Source organism: Helicoverpa zea, chromosome 25, assembly GCF_022581195.2.
Source record: "Helicoverpa zea isolate HzStark_Cry1AcR chromosome 25, ilHelZeax1.1, whole genome shotgun sequence".
NCBI lineage: Eukaryota > Metazoa > Arthropoda > Insecta > Lepidoptera > Noctuidae > Helicoverpa > Helicoverpa zea.
In genome coordinates this window covers 3,714,378-3,738,260 of record NC_061476.1, presented here as the reverse complement: position 1 = coordinate 3,738,260, position 23,883 = coordinate 3,714,378, and the positions used below count along the sequence as shown (strand labels likewise).

The 23,883-nt window shown below is 39.8% G+C and overlaps 1 protein-coding gene across 1 annotated transcript in view; it reads left to right on the top strand.

Moving 5' to 3' along the window:
- Positions 1–23,883, top strand: part of LOC124642697 (dynein axonemal heavy chain 8-like) — a 56,839-nt gene that overhangs the window by 28,029 nt on the left and 4,927 nt on the right. The window contains exons 42-84 of the mRNA XM_047181299.1: positions 385–541; positions 948–1,141; positions 1,437–1,602; positions 1,874–1,975; positions 2,215–2,437; positions 3,241–3,370; positions 3,605–3,822; positions 4,179–4,315; positions 4,544–4,596; positions 4,809–5,016; positions 5,594–5,855; positions 6,968–7,090; positions 7,464–7,581; positions 7,669–7,764; positions 8,089–8,195; positions 8,870–9,033; positions 9,676–9,876; positions 10,140–10,280; positions 10,631–10,735; positions 11,104–11,288; positions 11,566–11,699; positions 11,960–12,091; positions 12,413–12,615; positions 12,922–13,036; positions 13,384–13,560; positions 13,868–14,035; positions 14,358–14,458; positions 14,947–15,145; positions 15,686–15,897; positions 17,450–17,588; positions 18,067–18,251; positions 18,633–18,759; positions 18,925–19,060; positions 19,548–19,765; positions 20,166–20,408; positions 20,899–21,034; positions 21,388–21,541; positions 21,926–22,045; positions 22,256–22,316; positions 22,692–22,871; positions 23,106–23,218; positions 23,299–23,384; positions 23,475–23,736. Of these exons, the coding sequence (XP_047037255.1) occupies positions 385–541; positions 948–1,141; positions 1,437–1,602; positions 1,874–1,975; positions 2,215–2,437; positions 3,241–3,370; positions 3,605–3,822; positions 4,179–4,315; positions 4,544–4,596; positions 4,809–5,016; positions 5,594–5,855; positions 6,968–7,090; positions 7,464–7,581; positions 7,669–7,764; positions 8,089–8,195; positions 8,870–9,033; positions 9,676–9,876; positions 10,140–10,280; positions 10,631–10,735; positions 11,104–11,288; positions 11,566–11,699; positions 11,960–12,091; positions 12,413–12,615; positions 12,922–13,036; positions 13,384–13,560; positions 13,868–14,035; positions 14,358–14,458; positions 14,947–15,145; positions 15,686–15,897; positions 17,450–17,588; positions 18,067–18,251; positions 18,633–18,759; positions 18,925–19,060; positions 19,548–19,765; positions 20,166–20,408; positions 20,899–21,034; positions 21,388–21,541; positions 21,926–22,045; positions 22,256–22,316; positions 22,692–22,871; positions 23,106–23,218; positions 23,299–23,384; positions 23,475–23,736 (6,691 nt within the window). The remainder of the gene's footprint in view (positions 1–384; positions 542–947; positions 1,142–1,436; positions 1,603–1,873; positions 1,976–2,214; positions 2,438–3,240; positions 3,371–3,604; positions 3,823–4,178; positions 4,316–4,543; positions 4,597–4,808; positions 5,017–5,593; positions 5,856–6,967; positions 7,091–7,463; positions 7,582–7,668; positions 7,765–8,088; positions 8,196–8,869; positions 9,034–9,675; positions 9,877–10,139; positions 10,281–10,630; positions 10,736–11,103; positions 11,289–11,565; positions 11,700–11,959; positions 12,092–12,412; positions 12,616–12,921; positions 13,037–13,383; positions 13,561–13,867; positions 14,036–14,357; positions 14,459–14,946; positions 15,146–15,685; positions 15,898–17,449; positions 17,589–18,066; positions 18,252–18,632; positions 18,760–18,924; positions 19,061–19,547; positions 19,766–20,165; positions 20,409–20,898; positions 21,035–21,387; positions 21,542–21,925; positions 22,046–22,255; positions 22,317–22,691; positions 22,872–23,105; positions 23,219–23,298; positions 23,385–23,474; positions 23,737–23,883) is intronic.

The window sequence follows — 23,883 nt, the reverse complement described above, 5'->3', positions numbered from 1 at the left end:
GACGACAGCCTGTCCAGTGATAAATATAGAGGTCAGTGTCCACAACAGACAGTCTGACAGATTCTCCGTTGAGCGAGTTCCTACTAAGAGACAAGATGTTTGAATAACGAAACCCTCTTCGCAACGTATATGTATAACCGTTTATGAGACCGCTGCAAATTTTGATTTGGTACAATTATTTTATGGGAAACATAAGTAGTCGGTTTTCCAAATGAGTCTTCGAATATCATATTAACACACTCTTTAGACGCACATCTGTGTTTTTCTTGTGGTACAAATGTAAAACACAATGAGTGACGTAGCAACAATGATTACAGATGATTGAATTTCCCATATGTGGCTGTCAAACTGTACTTGTTTACTAAATACCTTTGTACCTCTCAGGATTGGGCCGTATATACAAGGGCTTGGCCCAGTCGGGCACTTGGGGCTGCTTCGACGAGTTCAACCGCATCGAGCTGCCCGTGCTCTCTGTGGCGGCACAACAGATCTACATCTGTCTCACTGCCAGGAGGGAGAAGAGGGAGTTCTTCATTTTCAGGTCCTTTATTGGCATCTGTTTTACTAGTAAATATCAGCCCCAGAGTCTTTTCCCAACTATGTTGGGGTCGGCTTCAAGTCTAACCGGATGCAGCTGAGTACCGGTGTTTTACAAGGACTAACAAATAACTTAAATAAATATAAAAAGAACTCAGATACATACTTACCGTACAGTACAGTATGTGGGTCATATGAAGCTTTGATATTAGCTTCTTTAAGTCAGAAGTCAGGAAGTCTGACAACCAGTTTTACGAAGGAGTATCAGGTTGAGGTGGTAAAATTGGCTCCACGTAAAACACTTGTACCAAGCTGCAATCGGTTAGACTGGAAGTCGACCCCAAAAAGAGCTAATGGTAGCTAATGGTATCTCCTACGTATCAACTTATATGTATTAAATGTACTAACAGTGATGGCGACACAGTGAGTTTGAACCCGGAATTTGCCTTCATCATCACCATGAACCCGGGTTATGCTGGTCGACAAGAACTGCCTGAAAATCTGAAGATTCAGTTCCGCTCCGTAGCCATGATGGTCCCGGACAGACAGATCATTATCAGGGTCAAGTTGGCCAGCTGCGGATTTAAAGATAACATCGTATTAGGTATAATATCGTACTTTTAAAGTACTTTTTCTCAGCCATCTGGATCACAATCGTATCTTTTCCGTACATCTGTTTTAAAAGAGGAGATCTAAGCAATCGTAGATAGACCCATCACTAGTCTTATAGCAACCCCTTTGAATTTCATTGGTCGGCAATCATGCGAAAAGTGAAAATGAGCCTTTATGCTGAATAGACAAATGAGCCTTTTTATGCTATGTAGACTAGCTGAACTCTGAGTCAACACCTTTGAACCAGTTTACTTGAACTGAATAATTCTTATCAATATTACCCACAGCCCGTAAATTCTTCACGTTATACAAACTATGCGAAGAGCAGCTATCGAAACAAGTGCACTACGATTTCGGATTGCGAAACATACTGTCCGTGTTGAGGACTATGGGTGCACAAAAACGTGCCAATCCAGAAAATACTGAGGAGAACATCATGATGAGAGTGCTAAAGTAAGACAATATTATTTGCTAGCTTCTCATAAAAGATTCTTATTCTGCCAGCGGTTTAGTAGCATCTTGTGGGAACTACCTCATACAACTAGATAAAATATAGCCTTTCTCGATTAACTGGCTTAGGTAGCCCAAATGAAAGATTATTCCATTATTCTCGACCGATTTGAAAAATCCAGTCAAAACTTCCATTTTATAACATTAATACCTAAGTAGATAAGATACATTTACGCTAGATTCAGCATATTAATTCCATTCTGGTATATTTCAGGGAGATGAACGTGTCCAAATTGGTAGATGAGGACGAACCTCTGTTTATTTCATTGATTGAAGACTTGTTCCCTGGTATGAAACTCACACAAACTGTCCAAAGGTAAAAATATATTTTACTACCAATTACCTATTTATACTCATAAAAGGGTTTTCTATTTGATGGGAAATCATCAAATGACCCTGCCTGCTGTGGGTTAGCAGCGTGAGGGACTGTCAGCCTCTTACTGACTAAAACCCATCATGTTCCTTCTTAAGCTGTTTACGTATCAGGGCCGCGGTAACTATTTACAACAATCTCGCAGCATAAAAAGGGTCTTAAATTCATTCTTTGCAATTCAGAGAAATGCAGCGAGCCATAGTATTGGTAGCTGAACGCACTGGACTAGTTAATCACCCAGATTGGAACTTGAAGATCATTCAGTTGTTCGAGACGTCTCTGGTGCGGCATGGCTTGATGACGATGGGTCCCACTGGGTCGGGCAAGACAACCTGCATACACACACTTATGGCTGCACTCACTGAAATTGGAAAACCGCATAAGGAGATGAGGATGAATCCTAAGGTTCGTATACTATCAAATTAGTACTTCTTCTTTTAAAGATAAAGATATTTTATTTGTAATATGTACATGAGTATACAAGGTGTTAAAGGTATAATAAATAAGAATCTTCATGTTTTGCCGTTATTAAACAGCGTACAAATATTATTGTAAAAATGCAATTATAATCGATAAAAAATGTCATAATATTAGGTGTTTAGGAAGTCTGTCAAGCTATAGTAGCACCTCTCATCATCATCATCATCTCAGCCATAGGACGTCCACTGCTGAACATAGGCCTCTCAATTAAATATTTTATCAAATGTATTTCAAATAGTTTTAAATTCAAAGTCTTTATTTCTTTTAGTATTTTATTATAGATAACTGGGGCCAAACATAAAATGCTATTGTGCATTAGTGTTGTGTTTGATCGAACTACACATAGTTTAGTATTATCTCTCCGGCTGCGACTTACCACATCCGAGAGACGATTAAATAAATTTTTAACGATTAAATAAATTTGATTTTTCCTGCCTGATGAAGTTTCCACAGCAAGTCTTCCATTTCCATTTCTCTCTGTCAGCCATCATACCAACATCCACTTATTATATGAATACTTTTTTCGTCAAATCAGTCTGAAGTTAGCTATAGAGTATCTTGCGAGGCTTGGAATGGCTAACATCAGAGCGGGAAAGCTAATTGACAAGGGTTGTAGTTATGGCACTTTAAATTGTAACAGTTTCAGTACGATTCAGCAGTAATGTAGTTAATAGCAAATCGGAGATAATATGAAAGGCAAATTCAATGCTGACACATTTATTTTTTAGGCCATCACAGCACCGCAAATGTTCGGCCGTTTAGATGTCGCTACAAATGACTGGACTGATGGTATATTCTCTACGCTGTGGCGCAGAGCGTTGAAGGTGAAGAAGACTGACACAACTTGGATTGTCTTGGGTTTGTTTTTGATTTACAGTACTTTTCCGGGAAGTGGCGTCGTTTTGGGAGGTGTCCTTTGTTAATTTTGATTTTCTAAAAGTAGTGTTTTGCAGTTAAGTATGAATAAATGTCACAATCCTATCTATAGTATGAATCAACAAATAGTTAGGTTATTGGAATCAGCCCTTGATATATGATACGGTGTGTAAATAGTGAAGCTTTGACCTTCAATTATTATTATTGTTTCACCAGACGGTCCCGTGGATGCCGTCTGGATCGAGAACTTGAACTCGGTGTTGGATGACAATAAGACGTTGACCTTGGCCAACGGTGACCGCATCACGATGGCACAGAACAGCAAGTTGGTGTTCGAGCCGGATAACGTGGACAATGCCTCTCCGGCCACCGTCAGTCGAATGGGCATGGTGTTCCTATCCTCATCGGTGCTTAAGTGGCAACCTATATTAGAAGTAAGTAATGGGTAAAAAGGATGTTTGTAAGGATAGTACATACATAAGGGAGTACGTAGGATGTATATAAAGAAGTAGATAAGCGAGTACATAAGAAAGTAGACAAGGGAGTACATAAGGAAGTAGATAAGGGGTATTTAGGGAAAGCATATAAACGAGTAAATAAAAAGAAGTAAATTAGGCTTGTTACTAATGCTCACAGTGCCCACAATGGTTATCTCCACTGGATTATAAAACTACAAGAGAACTTAGAAGGTGTGATTTCCACCAATTAGCACTTTGAATGGAATTGCACTTACTGCTTTCGTTTATAAATTCTCAAAAAACAATCTACAATGATACCTTTATTTTCTCAGGGGTGGTTAAAGAAGCGCCCTCAAAAAGAAGCTGATTGCTTCCGCCACGCTTTCAATAAAGTATACGACGAGGTTCACTCCTATGTACAGCAGAAACTGGTCGCTAAGATGAAACTTCTAGAAGCTATCTACATCAGGTTAGTGTGCTACTTTGACATTTGCATGAAGTTAAAATATTAAGTATACTGAGGATTTCAATAACCTATGTGTGCTTTGATTTTCTTACTTGAGATAGAATTTTGACATAGGTAAGCCAAATTCATATCTCTAGTAACCGTATTACCAGATAGGAGTTGGTTATTGAAATTTGCCGATGGTCTTTGTATGATATACGTATGTTTATTTGGTTATCTCTGACTTTTCAGACAATGTATCGATGTACTGATTGGATTACTACAAATTGAAGTGCCTGGTGGCAGTAAGTAATAACAAAAAGATTCAGTCAATCGATTTCTCATTATATTCTTGTATTTAACATAGTGTACGATTTAGGTTTTATATGTAAAACCACATCACCAAGCTTGATTTATGTAGTACCTATTTGAAGTATAATTTGACAACTTTGTCAGCTTTACCTAAAGTACCACGCGAGGCTCTGCAAATTGAATGAGCAGTCATAAATATTTGCAGAGGCTCACTCCGACCGTCACCTTGAGCGCCTCTTCATCTTCGCCATGATGTGGTCGTTGGGGGCAGTCCTCGAGCTGGACATGCGGACACGGATGTCCGAGTTCATGACCAAGCTTCCCGTGAAGATGGACTGGCCCGGCGCCAAGTCTAAGGAGTGGGTCATGCCCTTTGAGTACAATGTTAATCCCAGCGGTCAATGGGAACATTGGTAAGTTCTGTTGGTTTCTGACACTTAGCTAATATTAGACAGTTAAATAAAACAATTTTTACCTCGTCTCTGCCCGTGAAAATGGATGCTGTAGAGGGATCGAAACTTCGTGAATAAATAATATTAATACCTGTAATCGCGATAAAATCCGTAGAAGTGCGTAGTTTTATTTTAATACTTCTAAGAAGTAACTACTTCTTCTGTTCATCTGATCAATTTATCATCTGCCCGACTGTGTTGCGTTCGGCTTGAAGTTTAACCTGATGCTGCTATACCAGTGTTTTACTTAGAGCGACTGTTTATCTGATATCCTCAACCTAGATGCCTTAGCAACTCACTTCCTTATGTACTGTATGTAAGATTTTGTGGTTGTGACGACAGACATTTCGGCTAGTGACTACTCGTAACGGCTGTTAATGAATTTCAAATCCTCAGGTACTTGTTAATTATGACATAGATGATCACTTATCCACGGACCTATCGTGTCAAGCGTTACTTCACCTTATGATCGATCGAACCGTGTGGCTGTTTCTTGGCTACGAGCTGACAATAATTCAAAGATATTTTTCTTATTCAGGTCTGAAAGTGTGGAGGACTATATTTACCCCTCTGATTCCGTACCTGAGTACGCTTCTATCCTCGTGCCGAATATTGACAACGTTTGCATCACGTTCTTGATCACCACTATCGCATCTCAGGATAAGGCTGTCCTGCTAATCGGTGAACAGGGCACAGCAAAGACTGTTATGTTGAAGAGTTACATGATGAAGTATGATAACGAGGTCAAACTGTTCAAAATTATCAACTTCTCGTCTGCTACTACACCGAATATGTTCCAGGTAAGTCTTGAGATCTTTGAAGTCCAATTGTTGACAAAAAAATATTTATCTGAGACATGCATTACCACACAATTAATTGATTGGGTACATAAAAACTGTTGGTAAATAAATCATACATATACAGGGTTACTTGTAAGTAGACCGCATCCTTTCATGAGGTGATAGTATAGGTCAATATGGACAAATTTGACCATGGCATTCACTGGGCAAAAGTTAACCCGTTTCAAGATAATCGAATTTCAAGATCTTTTCTTAAAAAGTCGTCTAGGTACACGTAAAATTTTTTATTAATAGTCAAAAGTCTCGTTTTTGTGTGTTTTTGGATAGAAGATGAACCACTTCATAATAACAAACCATAAAACTGTACAAATCACAAAGGAAATTATAGCGAACAGCAATTACTTTTTTAGTAGCAATTTTCTCAAAAATAGTACTCTTCATTTTTTTGTGCAGAATACTAAAAAAAACATCTACATTTATCTAGCTATCCAAAAAGACACAAAACACACAAAAATCCGCAAAAACGAGACTAATAATAAAAATTTATAAGTGTACCTAGACGACTTGTTAAGAAAAGATCTTGAAATTCGATTATCTTGAAACGGGTTAACTTTTGCCCAGTGTATCCCATGGTCAAATTTGTCCATATTGACCTATACTATCACCTCATGAAAGGATGCGGTCTACTTACAAGTAACCCTGTATAAAATATATCATCCAAGACATTTGAAAGCAATATCCAAGTGAAAAATAAAGGTAGACATGGCCCAATAGATATGTATGTCCCATTACTTCCCTGGTTGGGTCCAATTCAAATTGTCTCACTCGACAAAGTCGGTGGCGTAAACCTGCACATACCAGGGGCTGAATTCTGCTAATTTCACTAAAGCGACATACGATTGATATCTAGCTTAGATTCAATTACGACTGAATTACCCATATTAAACCAATGAAATGTCATTGGAATACGATCGGCCTTTTGTTAGTAGCAGAATGGCCGCTAAGGGTAAAACTGCTATTGAGTTTCAATTGTTCTCCAATTGTCACGTTATTAACTTAGCAGAATCAAGCCCCTGGCCTACGTTTTATTTAACTTTAACTTTGTTTTTCAGCGTATTATAGAGTCATACGTGGAGAAGAGAGTGGGCATGACATACGGGCCTCCGGGCGGTCGAGCCATGACCGTCTTCGTCGACGATATCAACATGCCTGTGGTCAACGAGTGGGGAGATCAGGTAAAATATGTTACATACTGACTTTTGGAAGCGGTTTCACCCATGCCCCCTGTTTTTCATGGGAAAGTCAGGATATCAGACTCTTACTGCATCATATTCCTTCTTAGACCTTTTATGTGGCAGGGTCGGGCGGCGTGACTCTTTCGAACAATTCAAACACAAGCCACCACGTCCCCTGAACTATCACGCACCTTTATAAAAAGTAGCCTATCGCCTGCCTTGATAAGTGGGCTGTCAAACAATTAATGTTTCAGTGTTAGATTGTCAATTCACAGTTTCTGAAAGGCTTCTCTTTATCTGATTACGAGGATTAATTCTCAGAGGACGCGAGTGAGCTGGGTAGGAGCTAGTTAAATATATCAAATTATTCCAGGTGACCAACGAAATAGTTCGACAAATGATGGAATGTGGTGGTTTCTTCTCTCTTGACAAGCCTGGAGACTTCACGACCATAGCCGATATCCAGATGTTTGGGGCTATGATTCATCCAGGTATTCCTTCTAATGGAGATTTTAATGAAACAGTAGCATATTTTGTCTTTGTGCATCTGATGAAAAAACATATGTGAATGATTCTAGGTGGTGGTCGAAACGATATCCCGCCACGTCTGAAGAGACAGTTTAACATTTTCAACTGTACACTACCCAGCACGATTTCAATGGACAAAATATTTGGTAATATTATCTTCTTCTTCTTCCTATCCTGCTCCCAATTTTATTTGAGGTCGTCGCAATATGTCTTCCGCTTCGATTCTTCTCTGTCACTCGTACCGACAATCACTCCCTTCTTATTCTTGTCATCTTTCAGACAATTCATCCATCTTTTCTTAGGTCTTCCTCCTCCTCTCAATCCATCTACTCTACATTCATACTATCACACACTTTGTTGCATGCGTATTTGGTAACATTATCATATAACTTTAACGACATTTTGATTTGTGCTTGTTATGAATAACTTCATCTTTCGATCATTGGTTATAAAATAATAATAAATTTCAGATACAATCAGTGCAGGATACTTCTGTAAACAACGCTTCGATAAGAAAATAGTGGAATTTATGCCGAAACTTGTGCCTGTCACTCGTATTATGTGGCAACAAACTAAGGTATGCATAAGTAATCCAGGCGTTTCTTACAAAACTACCCGTAAAGGGGTTTAAATGGCCTCTTATAAAGAGTCAATTTACCTTATTTTTAAATCGTTATATTGATTTTTGACTTACTGCGCAGCTACAAATGTATCCGTAAAAATGTGTGTATTACTAGCTTCCGCCAGCGGCTTCGCCCGCGTGGTGTGTTGATAAAAATATATAGCCTATGTGTTAAACCAGGGTATCACCTATCTACATACGAAATTTCAATCATATTGGTCCAGCCGTTTTTGCGTGATTGAATAACAAACATACATCCATACATTCTCACAAACTTTCACATTTATAATATAAGTAGGATATAAGTAGGACTAGCTGATCCCGCGAACTTCGTATCGTTCAAACCTTCCCTGGACCCCTCTACAAACATTTTAAAACCAAAATCAGCTCAATCGGCCCAGCCGTTCTCGAGTTTTAATCAGACTAACGAACAACAATTCATTTTTATTTATATAGATAGATGTTTGTTCCGCATATGTATAGGTAATGTGTGTCAAGGTGTCACAGATCTCGCAAAATTGAAAGACTTGTGCATTTTTCGGTTACTACAAAATCTTTGACGAACAAAACCCTTGATTGTGTATTCTTTCACGATGCACTGGTAACCATAATAACTTTGAATCACACAGATAAAGATGTTGCCAACACCTGCAAAGTTCCACTATGTATTCAACCTCAGGGATCTGTCTCGTATATGGGAGGGAATACTGTACATAAAGCGAGAGGAGATGTCAACAGTCAAAACGGCACTCAAGTTGTGGTTCCATGAGTGCTTGCGAGTCATATCTGACAGGTATGTGTACTCCGAACTCTTCAAATGCCTAGCCTTTTCTCAAAAGCGTTGGAGCCGGCTTCAGTCTAACTGGATTCCGCTGGCTACCTGTATTTTTATCATCATCATCTAACATCTTTGGCAGTCGCAACGGACTACCCGTCCGGTAGTACTCGGGTAGTTTTGGACTACCCGTTGCGTGCCAGTATGTCTGACACCAGTCTATCCAAGCGGTACTGGGTTGCCCTGGTACCTGTGTTGTGGAGGACTTCAGACAGGCAGTCGCTCCTTGTAAAAGACTGGTACTTAGCTGCATCCGGTGAGACTGGAAGCCGACCCTAACATAGTTGGAAAAAGGCTCGGGAGATGATGATCTGTCCTCTTGAAACTTCTTTTGTAAGACTGGTTGTTAGACATTTTCCGTCTTACCACAAAAACTTTTAAACGTCAGTTTAACACTTATCTAAAAAAATGACAGATTATGACGTTGAAATAAGGTCCATTTTGCAGCCACACTTTTTTTAGACAGGTGCTTGACACATGTTTAAGTTTTTGTAGTAAGACCATCTGGGTTCTACCTACTCGTAATTGCTACCTAGTTATCTAGTTCAAGGGTACCTAAATATATTGATATGTAACAGTTGTAATGTTTATTTTACTTAGGTTTACGACATTCGACGACAAGGAATGGTTTACGGCAAATTTCTGGAAAACTGCCGCACAAGAGTTAGCTGAGTACCGCAGCGAGTTTCCAGAGGAAGAGACGTTCTTTGTGAACTTCTTGCGAGAGCCCATAGAGCCCACTGGCGAGGAGGAGGAAGACTTCAGCACTGATGCACCCAAAGTATACGAGGAGTTGCCATCGTTAGTAACTGATATTTTAATGCTTTTGTAGTTATAACCACTGACAGATAGACATTGAGTGTGTGTGTGTGTAAGTAAAAGAATATACCTATTTCACTATTGATTAAATATATGTATATAAAATAAGAGGGGACACAGATTAGACCCGGGAAAAGATCATAAGATTATCACCATCCGGCTACGGGAGACAGTCATATTAGGACGCGGGTGAAACCGCAGGCGGAAGGTAGTAGTGTAACATAAAAGAATTCGTATATTTGCAGTTGGGAATTCGTCCTCAAAAAACTCAACACGTTCCAAGAGACGTTCAATGAGCAAATAAGAGGAGCTCATCTGGACTTAGTGTTCTTCCACGATGCAATGGTTCATCTGTTCATCATATCTCGAGTTATTAACACTCCACGGTAAGTCTTATATTATTAGTTGTAGTATAGAACAGTATTTCTTATTTGGGTTGGCTTGGGCTGAGAAGTATATCTCACGGAACAACAACGTAAAGAGGTCTCTGATGCTGTATTTCTTTTGGCGGATACCAGGCACCTAATCTTTTCTCCCCTCCTAAAACAACCCTTCCTTTGTCATAAAAACGCCCTCAGTAGGTAAACTCTAGTTAATTCCTCTCTTCTTATAATAAAGGCCAGCAACGCACTTTTCTGGTGTTCGGGGAATCTAAGAGAGGCGTTCACAGCTTACCATTAAGCATATATGAAAAAAGAACATAAGGTATAAACTGATCAACCTGATGTGTTTACAGTGGCAATGCTTTGCTCGTGGGTGTCGGCGGATCCGGCAAACAGAGTTTAACTAAACTAGCATCGTTTATCGCCAACTTTTCTTTCTATCAAATAACTTTGACAAGGTAAATTATATAACGTTATATATTTTTTCGATCAAGTATATATTTGATCATGTGGTTTTACGCTTTACATGTGATGTATATCTTCACTCTTATACTTGACTGTCTCGTTGGTATAGTGAGTTGTCGCCAGCGCGACTGCTATGACTGAGCTGTCGGGTTCGATTTCCAGATCGGGCTGAAATCTCTCTGTGGGTTTTGTAAACTTTCACAAAGCAGCCCTTAGTCTAGAAGTTGGTTTATTGATTTACCCGTGCATCGGAGAGCACGTTAATGTCTGTCCTGCACCTGATCTCTACATATATGTATAAACGATGCATTATTCATATAATGTATTGTATATATTAATATTTATTATTACCTATCCTCAGATCATACAACGTGAACAACTTTATGGACGACATTAAGGTCTTATACCGCGTCGCTGGTCTGCAAGGCCGCGGTATCTCCTTCATCTTCACTGACAACGATATCAAAGACGAACAGTTTCTGGAGTTCCTCAACAATATCCTCAGTTCGGGAGAAATCGCCAATCTTTTCCCCAAAGAAGAAATGGGTATCTGATCATAAAATATTCTTTGGCTACATTGCTCGCTCTCTGTATACTGTACTTAACAAAATTTTCTTGAATGACGATCTCTTTGAATAAGCTGACTTTTACCTATATTGTTTTGTCACTTATTGAGTCATACAATTTAATTATGATTTTGAGGGTCTATTCTCATACAAATAAGTTTTTTTCATTGAAAGTAATCAGCATTGTTGCTGCTTTAACATACATTAAATTGGTTACTACAGAATTGTTAAATGACATTGAAATTTCTATAATTCAGATGAAATACTGAACGAGTTGACGCCTATAATGAAGAAATATGCTCCTAGAAGAATTCCTGTACCAGATGTGCTGTATGAATACTTCATCATTCGCTCCAGAGCTAACTTGCACGTGGTTTTATGCTTTTCACCGGTAAGTAAAATATGTTCCAAACAATTTGAACAGTTTCGAATTAGCTAGTCTGTGTAGAAGACAGTTTTGCTTCTAAGAATTTTACTGCGCTGCCATATAATTTTAACTTTAGATTTGCCCGGTTATTCCAAACGTACTGTCTTAGAAACTATGAGACAACTATTTCCAAGATGGAATATGTATATATATTTATCCCTACCCTACCTATAACTAACTAACTAACTATGATCCAATCATCCGATTTAAAAAGTTGTTTGTAGGTGGGTGAAAAGTTCAGAAGTCGAGCTCTGAAGTTCCCTGGTCTTATATCCGGGTCAACAATGGACTGGTTCCAGAAATGGCCGAAAGAAGCCTTAATCGAAGTGGCACATCACTTCTTATGGGAGTTCCAAGTAAGTAATATAATAGGGTTTTCTCCAGTATACATAAGTAGCTTAGCTTTCCTTCTTCGTGCCCTGTTCTCAAGTTTCTTGGGGTGGGCGCACTTTGTTTTCCGCTTCGATTTGTCTCTGTGTATTACTAACATTCACTGCCTTCTTATTCATGTCCTCATTCAGGCGACTAATCCATCTTTTCCTCGGTCTACCTATGTCTCTCCATTTATTCACACATACGTGACATACACATTCGTACATGGTCATACCACGATAAACGATGTCATTTATAGCTTTACTAATAAGTATTACTTTAAATCCTAAAATATGTCCTTATAGGTGGTATGCTCTCAAGACACCAAACAGCAGTTGATAGAAATTATGGGCATAGTACAAGATAACGTAGCAGATACCTGCGTCTCTTACTACGAACGATTTAGGAGACAAACCCACGTCACACCCAAGTCCTATCTATCTTTCCTGGAAGGTTACAAAGTTCTTTACAAAGAAAAACATGACAGTATCGCTGAAATGGCGAGAAGGTACGAGATTTAGTTTTTAAAATTTTATTAGGTTGCAGAAGATTGATTATCTTAACATCATCTGTCTAGCTTGACACGAATTATATGGTCAGCTTAAGAGGTGCAGGACTAGTGATTTGGATGAAGTGGCTGCCTATTTGACCTGACTGCCGTAGATCTTCAAATGATAGCAAAATTGCACCAACTTAACGTGCCTTCCGAAACACAAAGGAACGCGTTATAACGTAGACGGTTACCAATCTGCTAACCCTTTTATCCTCGAAGTCTTTCCTCATTGCAACTGGTGACATCAACTTGTATTTCCAGAATGACTACTGGTCTGGGTAAATTGGTTGAAGCAGCAGCGAGTGTTGACGTACTGAAGAAAGAGTTGGAAGTAAAAGAACTGGAAATAAAGGAAGCTACGGCTAAAGCGGAAGTGGTACGTTACGTATTCAAGTAGTGTAAGATGAGTAGGTTGCCGGACCAGACGAATTAACTCTGTTGATTTTGAAGAAAGCAGCCCTAATTCTCGGTGTCTCAAAGTGCACATTTCGGTCAGACACCTGATATATCTCCAGTACTACCGAATTGCCTTCTCTGAATTTGGGAAAAGAGAGTCCTACTGTGTATTTCGTAGTTGGCTTCTTCATGCAGTCCCCTTATCTGCTAAGTAACACATCATCTCCCGAGCCTTTTTCCCAACTATGTCTGGGTCGGCTTCCAGTCTAACCGGATGTGGATCTACTGGGTAACTCATAGCTATTATTAATGTCACATGCATTGTAGGTGCTAGAAGCCGTAGCAGACTCGCAGGCGGCCGCCGAGGTAGTGAAGGCCGAAGTGTTGGAAGTGAAGGACCGCGCCGTCAAGCTCGTCAACGTCATCGCAGCGGAGACTGCAGTCGCTGAGGATAAACTGGCTGCGGCCAAGCCTGCGCTGGATGCGGCTGAGGCTGCCTTGCTGGTAAAGATAGCTAAATATATTAAAGATCATTTTAACATAAAGATAAGAAATTGAAAAATTTAATATTAAAAAGAATCTTTATTTGCAGAAACACGATATTTAGGTAGGTTACAGATACTTAGATAGGTTACGTTATGTACAGCATATCTCACCGCTCAATCGGTGTACAAATTTTGAGTAGGTACTCGGATTCGTAAAATAAAGAAGTATCACAAGGTTATGAAAATAAAAACGACAAGAACGTAAGTAAGTTATTATGAAGAGTACCAGTGAAGAGGTACGAAATACATTTATTTTGAATTGACAGACCATTAATGCTGCCGACATAGCCACTGTCAGGAAGCTCGGCAAGCCTCCTCATCTCATCACGCTTATTATGGATGCTGTCATCATACTCTTCAGAAAGAGAATCGATCCTATTAAACCGGATCCCGAGAAACAGTGCTTGACCGCGTCTTGGGCCGAATCTTTGAAGGTAACGTTTTAAATGACACATTTTATTCTATATCGTCCTGATTAGGTTGTCCAAAAAAATTGCTTGGTTTAGTTTCCTAACTAAAAATATTCAGCCTTACTACAAAAAATAAACACCTGTTGAACAGTTGTCTAAAAGAAGTGTGGCTGCAAAACCTTATTTCAACGTGATATATAATCTGAGATTGTTTTAGACAAGTGTTCAACAGACGTTTAAGTTTTTGTGGCACGACGGTTTATGTTTAAAAGTCTTCAATTCGTTTTATAGATACAATTTGCCTAAAGAAATGTGACTTGCAAATTCTCTGATCGTTTCTCGTTAGGTAATGGCAGACGCGCGATTCCTGAGTAACTTGAAGAACTATCCAAAAGATGAAATCAATGCTGAGATGGTCGACTTGCTGCAACCTTACTTCTCATTCCCGTGTGTTAAATTATGCTTAATTATGCTAAGAATTAGTTTGTTAGTATTTCTTTGCAGGAGATAAAGGATCCATATCTTAGGTCCATCATCTGCCTAGCTTTTTCCCAACTTTGATGGGATCGGCTTCCACTTTAACTGGATGTAGCTGTGTAGGTACCAGTATTTTACATAGAGCGACTGCCTATCCGACCTCCTCAACTCAGTTACCTGGACAATTTAAGCTTGCTCAAAAGACTGGCTGTCAGACTTTCTTTCTTCTACCTACCTACCCGTAACGACTGCCAGAGATGTTCAAATGATAGCCGCATTAAGCCAATAGCTTTTTTCTTATAAATTGTATAAAATGAGGTCATAAGTTGCTATAGTGAAAATTGTTAAAGAGAAATTTTAATTTATTATCTTCTTTTTAGAGCGTAAATAAAAGCTTTCTTTTATTTTCTTCTTCTTCTTCTTAGAGCGTTTGATTATTTATTTTTTTAACATTACAGACTATATACTTTCGAAGCGGCCAAAATAGCTTGTGGTAACGTAGCCGGTCTGATATCTTGGACCATCGCGATGGCTCAGTTTTACTCGGTGAACAAGGATGTTTTGCCGCTGAAGGCAAACTTGGCGGTGATGCAGGGCAAGTATCAGGCGGCCAAGCGCGAGTTGGAAGCGGCTGAGGCGCAGTTAGAAGCCAAGGAGGTACGTTAGACGACATGTGTTCTAGTGCTTATTCATTTATTGGGTGATTCATACAATGTTATAAAATAACACGGAAAAAAAATCAGCTTGTACAATTCAATGTCAACTAGAAAAGTTGTATATGTAAAACTACACCATGGTGAAAAATCTTTTTGTGACAGTACTACCGTTACATCAACGTTTACCCTGCAATCAGTTTTCGGAAAACTGAAGTTTTCTTTTCTGGTACCTACCTAGTTGAATTTTGACAGAAGATACATTTAAGAATAGTTACACTTTACCTGCATAAAGATTTACGGCCGTTCCCAATATTCTATCTATCTGTTGTTTTGCTTACTAGAGATAGAATCTTGACATAAGCCCTACACTATCTCTCATCTCCAGTAATCAAAAGAATAAATACATAGAATATTTTGAACGGGCAACGGCCATAAGGTGACAGTAACATTTTTACCTCATTTTGACTTGGCGCTTGAACTTTGCCATGCTAAAAGTACTTGTTAGAAGACGTGACGAATAACGCTACTTATCCTTCTCCAGCGTGAACTAGCCCACGTGCAGCGTCAGTTCGACGAAGCCATGACGCTAAAGCAAGCAGTGCTGGACGATGCTGCTAAATGCCAGCAGAAGATGGACGCAGCCACTGCGCTGATCAACGGCCTCAGTGGCGAGAGAGTGCGCTGGACTGAACAGTCGGCATTGTTTAAGTCTGAAATTGAAAGATTGGTTGGAGATATTTTGTTGCTGACTGGGTAAGTTTTGCAGTAAAGAATCATATTAAAGGTGTAAACTATGACATCAAATGAGCTAAGAGTAGACGTGCAGCGGTAGTTCGATGAAGCCATGACTTTAAAGCAAGCAGTCCTAGACGATGCTGCTAAATGCCAGCAGAAGATGGACGCAGCCACTGCGCTGATCAACTGCCTCAGTGGCGAGAGAGTGCGCTGGACTGAACAGTCGGCATTGTTTAAGTCTGAAATTGAAAGATTGGTTGGAGATATTTTGTTGCTGACTGGGTAAGTTTTTCTGTAAAGAATCATAGTAAAGGTGTAAGCTATGACATCAAATCAGCAAAGAGTAGACGTGCAGCGTCAGTTCGATGAAGCCATGACTCTAAAGCAAACAGTGCTGGACGATGCTGCTAAATGCCAGCAGAAGATGGACGCAGCCACTGCGCTGATCAACGGCCTCAGTGGCGAGAGAGTGCGTTGGACTGAACAGTCGGCGCTGTTCAAGTCTGAGATTGAACGATTGGTGGAGATATCTTGTTGCTGACTGGGTAAGTTTTGTATTAGTAAAGGAACATATTAAAGGTGTAAGCTATGACATATAAAGAGCAAAAAGTAGACGTGCAGCGTCAGTTCGATGAAGCCATGACTCTAAAGCAAGCAGTGCTGGACGATGCTGCTAAATGCCAGCAGAAGATGGACGCAGCCACTGCGCTGATCAACGGCTTCAGTGGCGAGAGAGTGCGCTGGACTGAACAGTCGGCGCTGTTCAAGTCTGAGATTGAAAGATTGGTGGAGATATCTTGTTGCTGACTGGGTAAGTGTCATTAGTCAACGAATACGGGTGCGGTGCCGCACCACAACACCACCACACTGCCGCCACTTAACACTTAATACTTACGCCTCTAAAATTTAAGTTTAAGAAGTGAAGGAGTACGGATAGTAAAGGTATTCAATGGAGTCAAATTAGCAAATTCATTTTTTATAATGTAAATTAAACAGACGCAGACAAACTTTGTTCGTTTTCTCGGATAGTCTTTGGTTTTCTCATTCAAAGACCGTAACCAAAGCGCTAAAAGATAAGGAGGCCCTGTGCTTTTTTTCTAGCCAGCTTTACTTCGTACTGTAGATTTTCATTAAAATATAATGGCATAATGGCGTCCACGGCTGATTTCGGCCACGGCGGCCGTTCTCATGTAAGGATATCAGCCAGCTGCGCAGGGCATATAGTGCACAAGCATTCGCGCAGACTCAGGTGCACCCACTATTCCTTCACTCTCTGCGCCCGATGGGACGGCAATCCGACACGACCGGAGAGAGATCACAAGCAGGACCGACATTTATGTGCTCTCCGATGCACGAGTGTTTCTAAAACCCACAAAGTGATTTCGGCCTGACCCCCCGGGTATCAAAGCCGAAACCTCGTGCACAGCAGCCACGCTTGCGACAGCTAGACCAACGAGGTAATTCTTTCATATGTACTTGCTACAATATTATTTACGCAGGCAGCTATTTTGTCATTTGTAAAGTTACTGTCTCGCCCTTTTACCATATCGAAATGAGCAAACTCTTTCAGATTCCTGTCATATTCCGGGCCGTTTAACCAAGAGTTCCGCGCACTGCTCATCAGCAACTGGCTGAGTGAACTACTACGAAGGAAAATACCTGTATCTATGAACTTAAACATCACGGACCAACTTACCGATACGGCAACGGTAAGTTTTATCTTATTAGTCTTACCGTATTGATGATGATGATGATGAGATGAATAAGAAGGGAGTGAGTTTTAGTATGACAAATGATAGGGAAGAATGAGCCCAAATAAAATTGGTAACAGGGCAGGAAGAAAAAGAAGAACAAGACTAGTATTGGGTTTCCCGGGTAATTGGGTTGAGGAGGACAGAGAGGTACCCCTAGTAAAACACTGGTTCCTGAGATGTGACTTAGTACCAGATTTTTACATGGAGCTGCTGCCATCAGATCTCCTCAACCCAGTTACTGAGCAAGCCGATCCGCCCTCGTAAGATTGGTTGTTAGACTTTCTGGCAACTGACTACCCTAACGACTGCCAAAGATGTTCAAATGACGACAATGATGTTTAATGACACTAAATACAATATTTTTTTATATTGAACTCCACAGCTTGTAGAATAATAATAAAAACGTCTTATCTATTATTTTAATTTTGTCTAGATTGGTGAATGGAATCTATGCGGCTTGCCAACTGACGAATTGTCAATACAGAACGGTATAATTGTGACGAAAGCCGCGCGATATCCATTACTTATCGACCCTCAGACACAGGGCAAGATATGGATCAAGAATACTGAGAAGTTCAACGACCTGATCGTAACTACTTTGAACCACAAATACTTCAGGTAAATACAATATTCGGGGTTGTTGCATCGTTCGGAAGAGTTACCGCGATCCTGGTACATAAAGGGCTTAAGAAGGAACATGATGAGTTTTAGTCAGTTAGTCTGACACTCCCTTACGCTGCTAACACACAGTGAGAGGGATTAATTTTATTGATGATTTCCAACCACAAAAAGTAATGAAAATGTCACAGAAATCCTACTATATAATATTATAAACATTGCGAAAGTTTGAAAGGATTTTATGTATGTTTGTGCCTCTTTCACTCTAAATTATACTGATGAATGGGTTTTGATGGAATTTGGCAATATCAGAAAATAATAAAAGCTCCTTTTAAGCAAAAGTTTAACTTGTAATTATTATTAATTACCTTTATTTTTCAGGAACCATATAGAAGACTGCGTGTCTTTAGGCAGACCTATGCTTATAGAAGACGTTGCTGAAGAGTTGGATCCTGTATTGGACAATGTACTCGAGAAGAACTATATTAAAATTGGATCTACATACAAGGTTAGTGATTACTTTTACATATTGAGTTGTAATGTAGTCGTTTATAATCATTACCTTCCTCCTGCCATTATCCCAATTTTTATTCCCAGCGTTTCTTCTTCCATGCTTCTATCCAATATCATCTCACAAGTAGGTAATATTATTTCCAATATTATACTATTTCAGGTAAAATTAGGAGACAAGGAAATAGACGTGACAGCTGGTCACCGAATTTATATAACAACAAAACTGCCTAACCCTGCTTACACACCTGAGATTTCTGCCAGGACTTCAATCATAGACTTTACTGTGACGATGCAAGGTATTATACCTTATTTCAAAATCATCTCATCTAACGAGCCTTTTCCCAGCTATATTGGGGTCGGATTCCAGTCTCAGCGGAGGCAGCTGAGTACCAGTGTTTTACAAGGAGCGACTGCCTATCTGACCTCCTCAACCCACTTAGTTAGAAACGGTTAGAGAATTACTGATGAACCTGTTCATGATAGAATTGCTAGTTTACATATTGTGTAAGATAGTTACCAAGAAAAATGGGACTCGTAATTGAAAGGATTGTATATTTTGACACTGCAATACGTGGTAACATTAGGTATTGAAATGGCACTAAAGAACTTTTTCTTAAATAGAAAACTCTTTTTTTATGGGTGATTTAATTTTCCATATTTAGCAGTAATTGGCCTATAGCTTTCATGTTGTAGTTCCAGAACAGCATTATGTAGTTCCAGAACAGTTCCATTCGTTTGGTGTCATAATATCTGCAATTTATTTGACAAACATCTTCACAACAGGTCTGGAAGACCAGCTGTTAGGGCGCGTAATCTTAACGGAGAAGGCAGAGATGGAAGCGGAACGAACTCAACTGATAAAGGACGTAACCGCTAACAGGCGCAAGATTCAGGAGTTGGAGGCCAATCTACTGCACAAACTGACCACCATTCAAGGGTCCCTTGTGGAAGATGTGTCCCTTATTCAAGTGTTGAACGTCACCAAGTCTACAGCCATTGAGGTTATTTCCCATTTTATAGTTTACAAGGACTTCTATCCTTCTATCTGCCCATAGGTATCCAGACCGTATCTGGAAGAATTTTTTTTGAAATAACAAGACAAAACATAAATAAGGAAAAAACATACAAGAGCAAGTGTTGGTTACTTGATCGTTTTTTTTCCGTAACCAAAGAATGATAGTTTTTGTTTAGCAAAATTTAGCTAAGTAAACAATAAATCTACGTATGCACCTTTTATCTCTGCATCACCCTAAAATTGACTGGAGAGAATACTTTTGGCATTAAGTCCACCCATATAATATTATGTTGCATAAAGTGAAATAAATAAGTAAGTAAGAACATAGTTGGGAAAAAGGCTCGGAGGGTGAAAGTGAAATAAATAAATAATATTATTCCAACCAGGTGAAAGAAAAACTAGACGTAGCAAAGGAAACAGAGATAAAAATCAACGCGGCTCGCGAGGAATACCGTCCCGTCGCCACTCGAGGCTCCGTGCTGTACTTCCTCGTCTGCAATATGTCTCTGGTCTGCAACATGTATCAGACCTCGTTGGCACAGTTCCTCGAGAGGTTCGACATCTCTTTGGAGCGGTCCCCGCAAAGCCCTATCACTTTTAGGAGGATTGGATTCATTATTGATTATCTGGTAAGTTTTTGGTAGCCCCTATAGGTTATAGTATAGGTAGGTATAGTATAGGTTTGGTATACCCTGCAGCCCACTTTTGCAGAGATCAGTATCTATAGACTTAAAGACTACCCCAATATAGTTTTAGAATTGCACAGCAGGTGAAGCAGGTTAAACAACATCACACGCGTTAAAACTTTTTGTTGAAAGCTTCATCATAATCAGCCTTGCGTTTAGCTCAGGTTTATACCTGGAAGAAGACCTTCTAAATCCATTGTATCCAGTTGGATATCAATGTTTCACATGAAATGACTATTTGTCTGATCGCTTGACCCAAGTAACTTCACTTGGGCAACACGGTAACCCTTAAGTGGACAGACTACCTGGCTTTTAAATATCCTTAATGTCTGCCAAAGATGTATAAGTTACAGCTGAGCCACAAAATTGTGGTGTTGATGTGCCTGATACGTATTTATTTTCGTACTAGCGTCATCTCCTTCATCTTTTACAGACTTTCGATGTATTTAAGTTCATAAGTCGTGGCTTCTATGAGAAACACAAATACTTATTCACAGTACTGCTCACTTTGAAGATAGACTTACAGAAGGAGTACATTACTTTTGAAGAATTTCAGACGTTTATCAAAGGTGACGTTCTATCCAAATAATGAATTATCACCTAATTTAGAGGTTAAAACCAATATATTGATAATGGGTGAAGAATTGAACTCTTTAGATACCAATTATCTAGCTGGGGCAATAGTATGGATGCCAAGCTTCTATGGCACATGGAAAACGTCATAGAACCTCAGCTCTGCTTTCGCGGTTTCAGTCTCATTTAGCTTACATTTTTGTAGCATCATGTCATACGCCGTTGTTATGGGGAAGCACCATTGATATTCCCAATTAATCCATAAAAAATCCCAAAGATAATTGGAGATGGAGATACAATTACGAAAGACCCAGGAATCTTTATTACATACCTACATTGCTATCCACAGGTGGCGCTGCTTTAGATCTGAACGCCTGTCCTCCCAAACCGTACAAGTGGGTGACAGACATGTCATGGTTGAACTTGGTCCAACTATCCAGTTTGCGTCAGTTCACTAACATACTTAACCAAGTCTGCAATAACGAGAAGGGATGGAAATTTTGGTGAGTTTCCTATCTATTTATAAGTCATTCTTTATTTTCGTTAGGTGAGAAATTCTGCTGTGTGTGGGATGGGAATGTTCGACTTTTAGTGACTGAAAGGTACTTCTGTTCTTTCTGGAGCCCTTCGTGTACCAGGGTCGTGGTAACTCTTTCGAACTACTACTCAGCCCCGACAAGTCTTAATTCAACGCATATTGAACGGGAGCTGGTAGAGAGGTGCAGTGCTACTAGTATAAAAATATCCTGCTATGCAGCAAGCACTTGACTCCTTCAAAGATCTCCAAGATTTCTTACACATTGACCCAACGTCATCCAGTCCCAAACTAACCACTATGGGTACTAGACAACTGATGATTTATATCTTCAACATTGTGTTACTCCCAGGTTTGACAAGGAGGCTCCAGAAGACGAGCCCTTGCCTGACGGCTACCAGAGTCTGGACGTGTTCCGCAAACTCCTGGTGGTGCGAGCCTGGTCCCCTGACAGAACGCTCGCACAGAGCTTGTGAGTACCCTTAGTGACAGTGTATTTCAAACTGGCGGATTTTTCACTCGGGTTTTCCGAGCAAGTAAAAAATTGAGAACTAACCGTACAAAATTGACATCAAAAACCTTCGCGATAAATTCTAGCAGGTCGGAAAATCTGCTAGTGTGATAGCCTTGTAAAGCTCATTTCATTGGTCAGACAGATATTATCATAATGTGTGTCTTACAGGAAATACGTGGTCAGCTCCATGGGGGCGCGGTACTCCGAAGCTGTTATCGTCAACTATGAGGTGAGGAACTTAACTGTGTACTCGTAGGTCCCATTGACAATCATTTAGTTAATTAGCTTTTTATCGTCCCACTGCTGGGCACAGGCCTCATCTCATGGAGAAGGATTGAGCGTAAATCACCACGCTTGCTCAATGCGGGTTGCTGATTTCAGACTATATGGTCCAGGTTTTCTCGAGATGTTTTCCTTCACCTTCTTATCAACATTTGGTGTCTAAGATATAGTACTTAGAAAGTACATACAAACTTAGAAAAGATGCATTGGTACTTGCCTAACCTGGAATCGGACCCACACATTCATACATGAGAGGTTGGTGCTTTACCCACTAGGTCACCACGACTTCGACAATCATTTAATGCTTATATTTATGTTTCAGCAAATGGTATTAGAGTCACGGCCATTGGTCCCGTTGATCGGATTCTTGGCTATGGGCTCAGATCCGACGCCTTCTATCGAGGTGACGGCTAAGCGCTTGGAGAATATTTGCTCATCCATATCTATGGGACAAGGTCAGGAGATCCATGCTAGGAAACTTATAGATCGTGGTCTTAAGGAGGTAAGGTCCAAAATTATTACTACCGCAAGTCCTATGACATATTAGGAAACTAGCTTACACTATTAATTTCTCCCGCTTCCTAATGGAACCAATTCCCGCACGCTGATAAAAATAGGTTACATATTATTTTTAAGTATAAGCTACATAGATAACTGCAAAATTTCGTCAAAATCCATTCAATCGTATGCGCAACAGGAGGTAACAAATAGTATGATGAGATGTCAATTTCTATAGGGCCTGTGGGTGCTGCTGCAAAACTGTCACTTGGGATTGGAGTATATGGTAGAGGTCATGGAACAGTTTGGCGAACTTGAGAAGGACCCAGAGCAGATACACGAATGTTTCAGGTAGTTAAATCTACTTCTATTGACTTAGTATTAGGTATATATCGGCTTTTACTACAGTTAAGTCAACATAAAATTTCTAGGTTGTGGATAACGACAGAAGTTCATGAGAAATTCCCTATTACACTACTGCAGATGTCTATCAAGTACACCTGCGAGCCGCCTTCTGGTAAGCACCTTATCCATTCAATCATTTACCACCATCATAATCTATTACCATTAAACAGACAATATTATGATAGTCCAATTTCCTTTCTAGGAATCAAAGCAGGTCTCATGAGAACCTACGACTCCATGAGTCAGGACTTCCTCGACTACAGCGACAGTCCTTTCTATTTGCCTTTGATTTACACAATATCCTTCCTACACACCGTTGTGCAAGAGAGAAGGAAGTTCGGTCCTCTAGGTTGGAATATACCTTACGAGTTCAATTCAGCAGACTGGCTGTCTTCTTGCATGTTTGTGCAGAATCATTTAGATTCTCTGGAGCCAGGACAGTCGGTTAGCTGGACTACTGTGCGGTAAATACCTATGCCCAATCTTCCATATTTTGTAGTATTGCCAAACTTAATGGTGGCTCTTAAATTCGCGCAAGACGTTGCATAGGATTAATATTTAGTTATCAACGAGCAGAAGACTCCCGAAGGTTGTGGCTACGCGAATCTGTG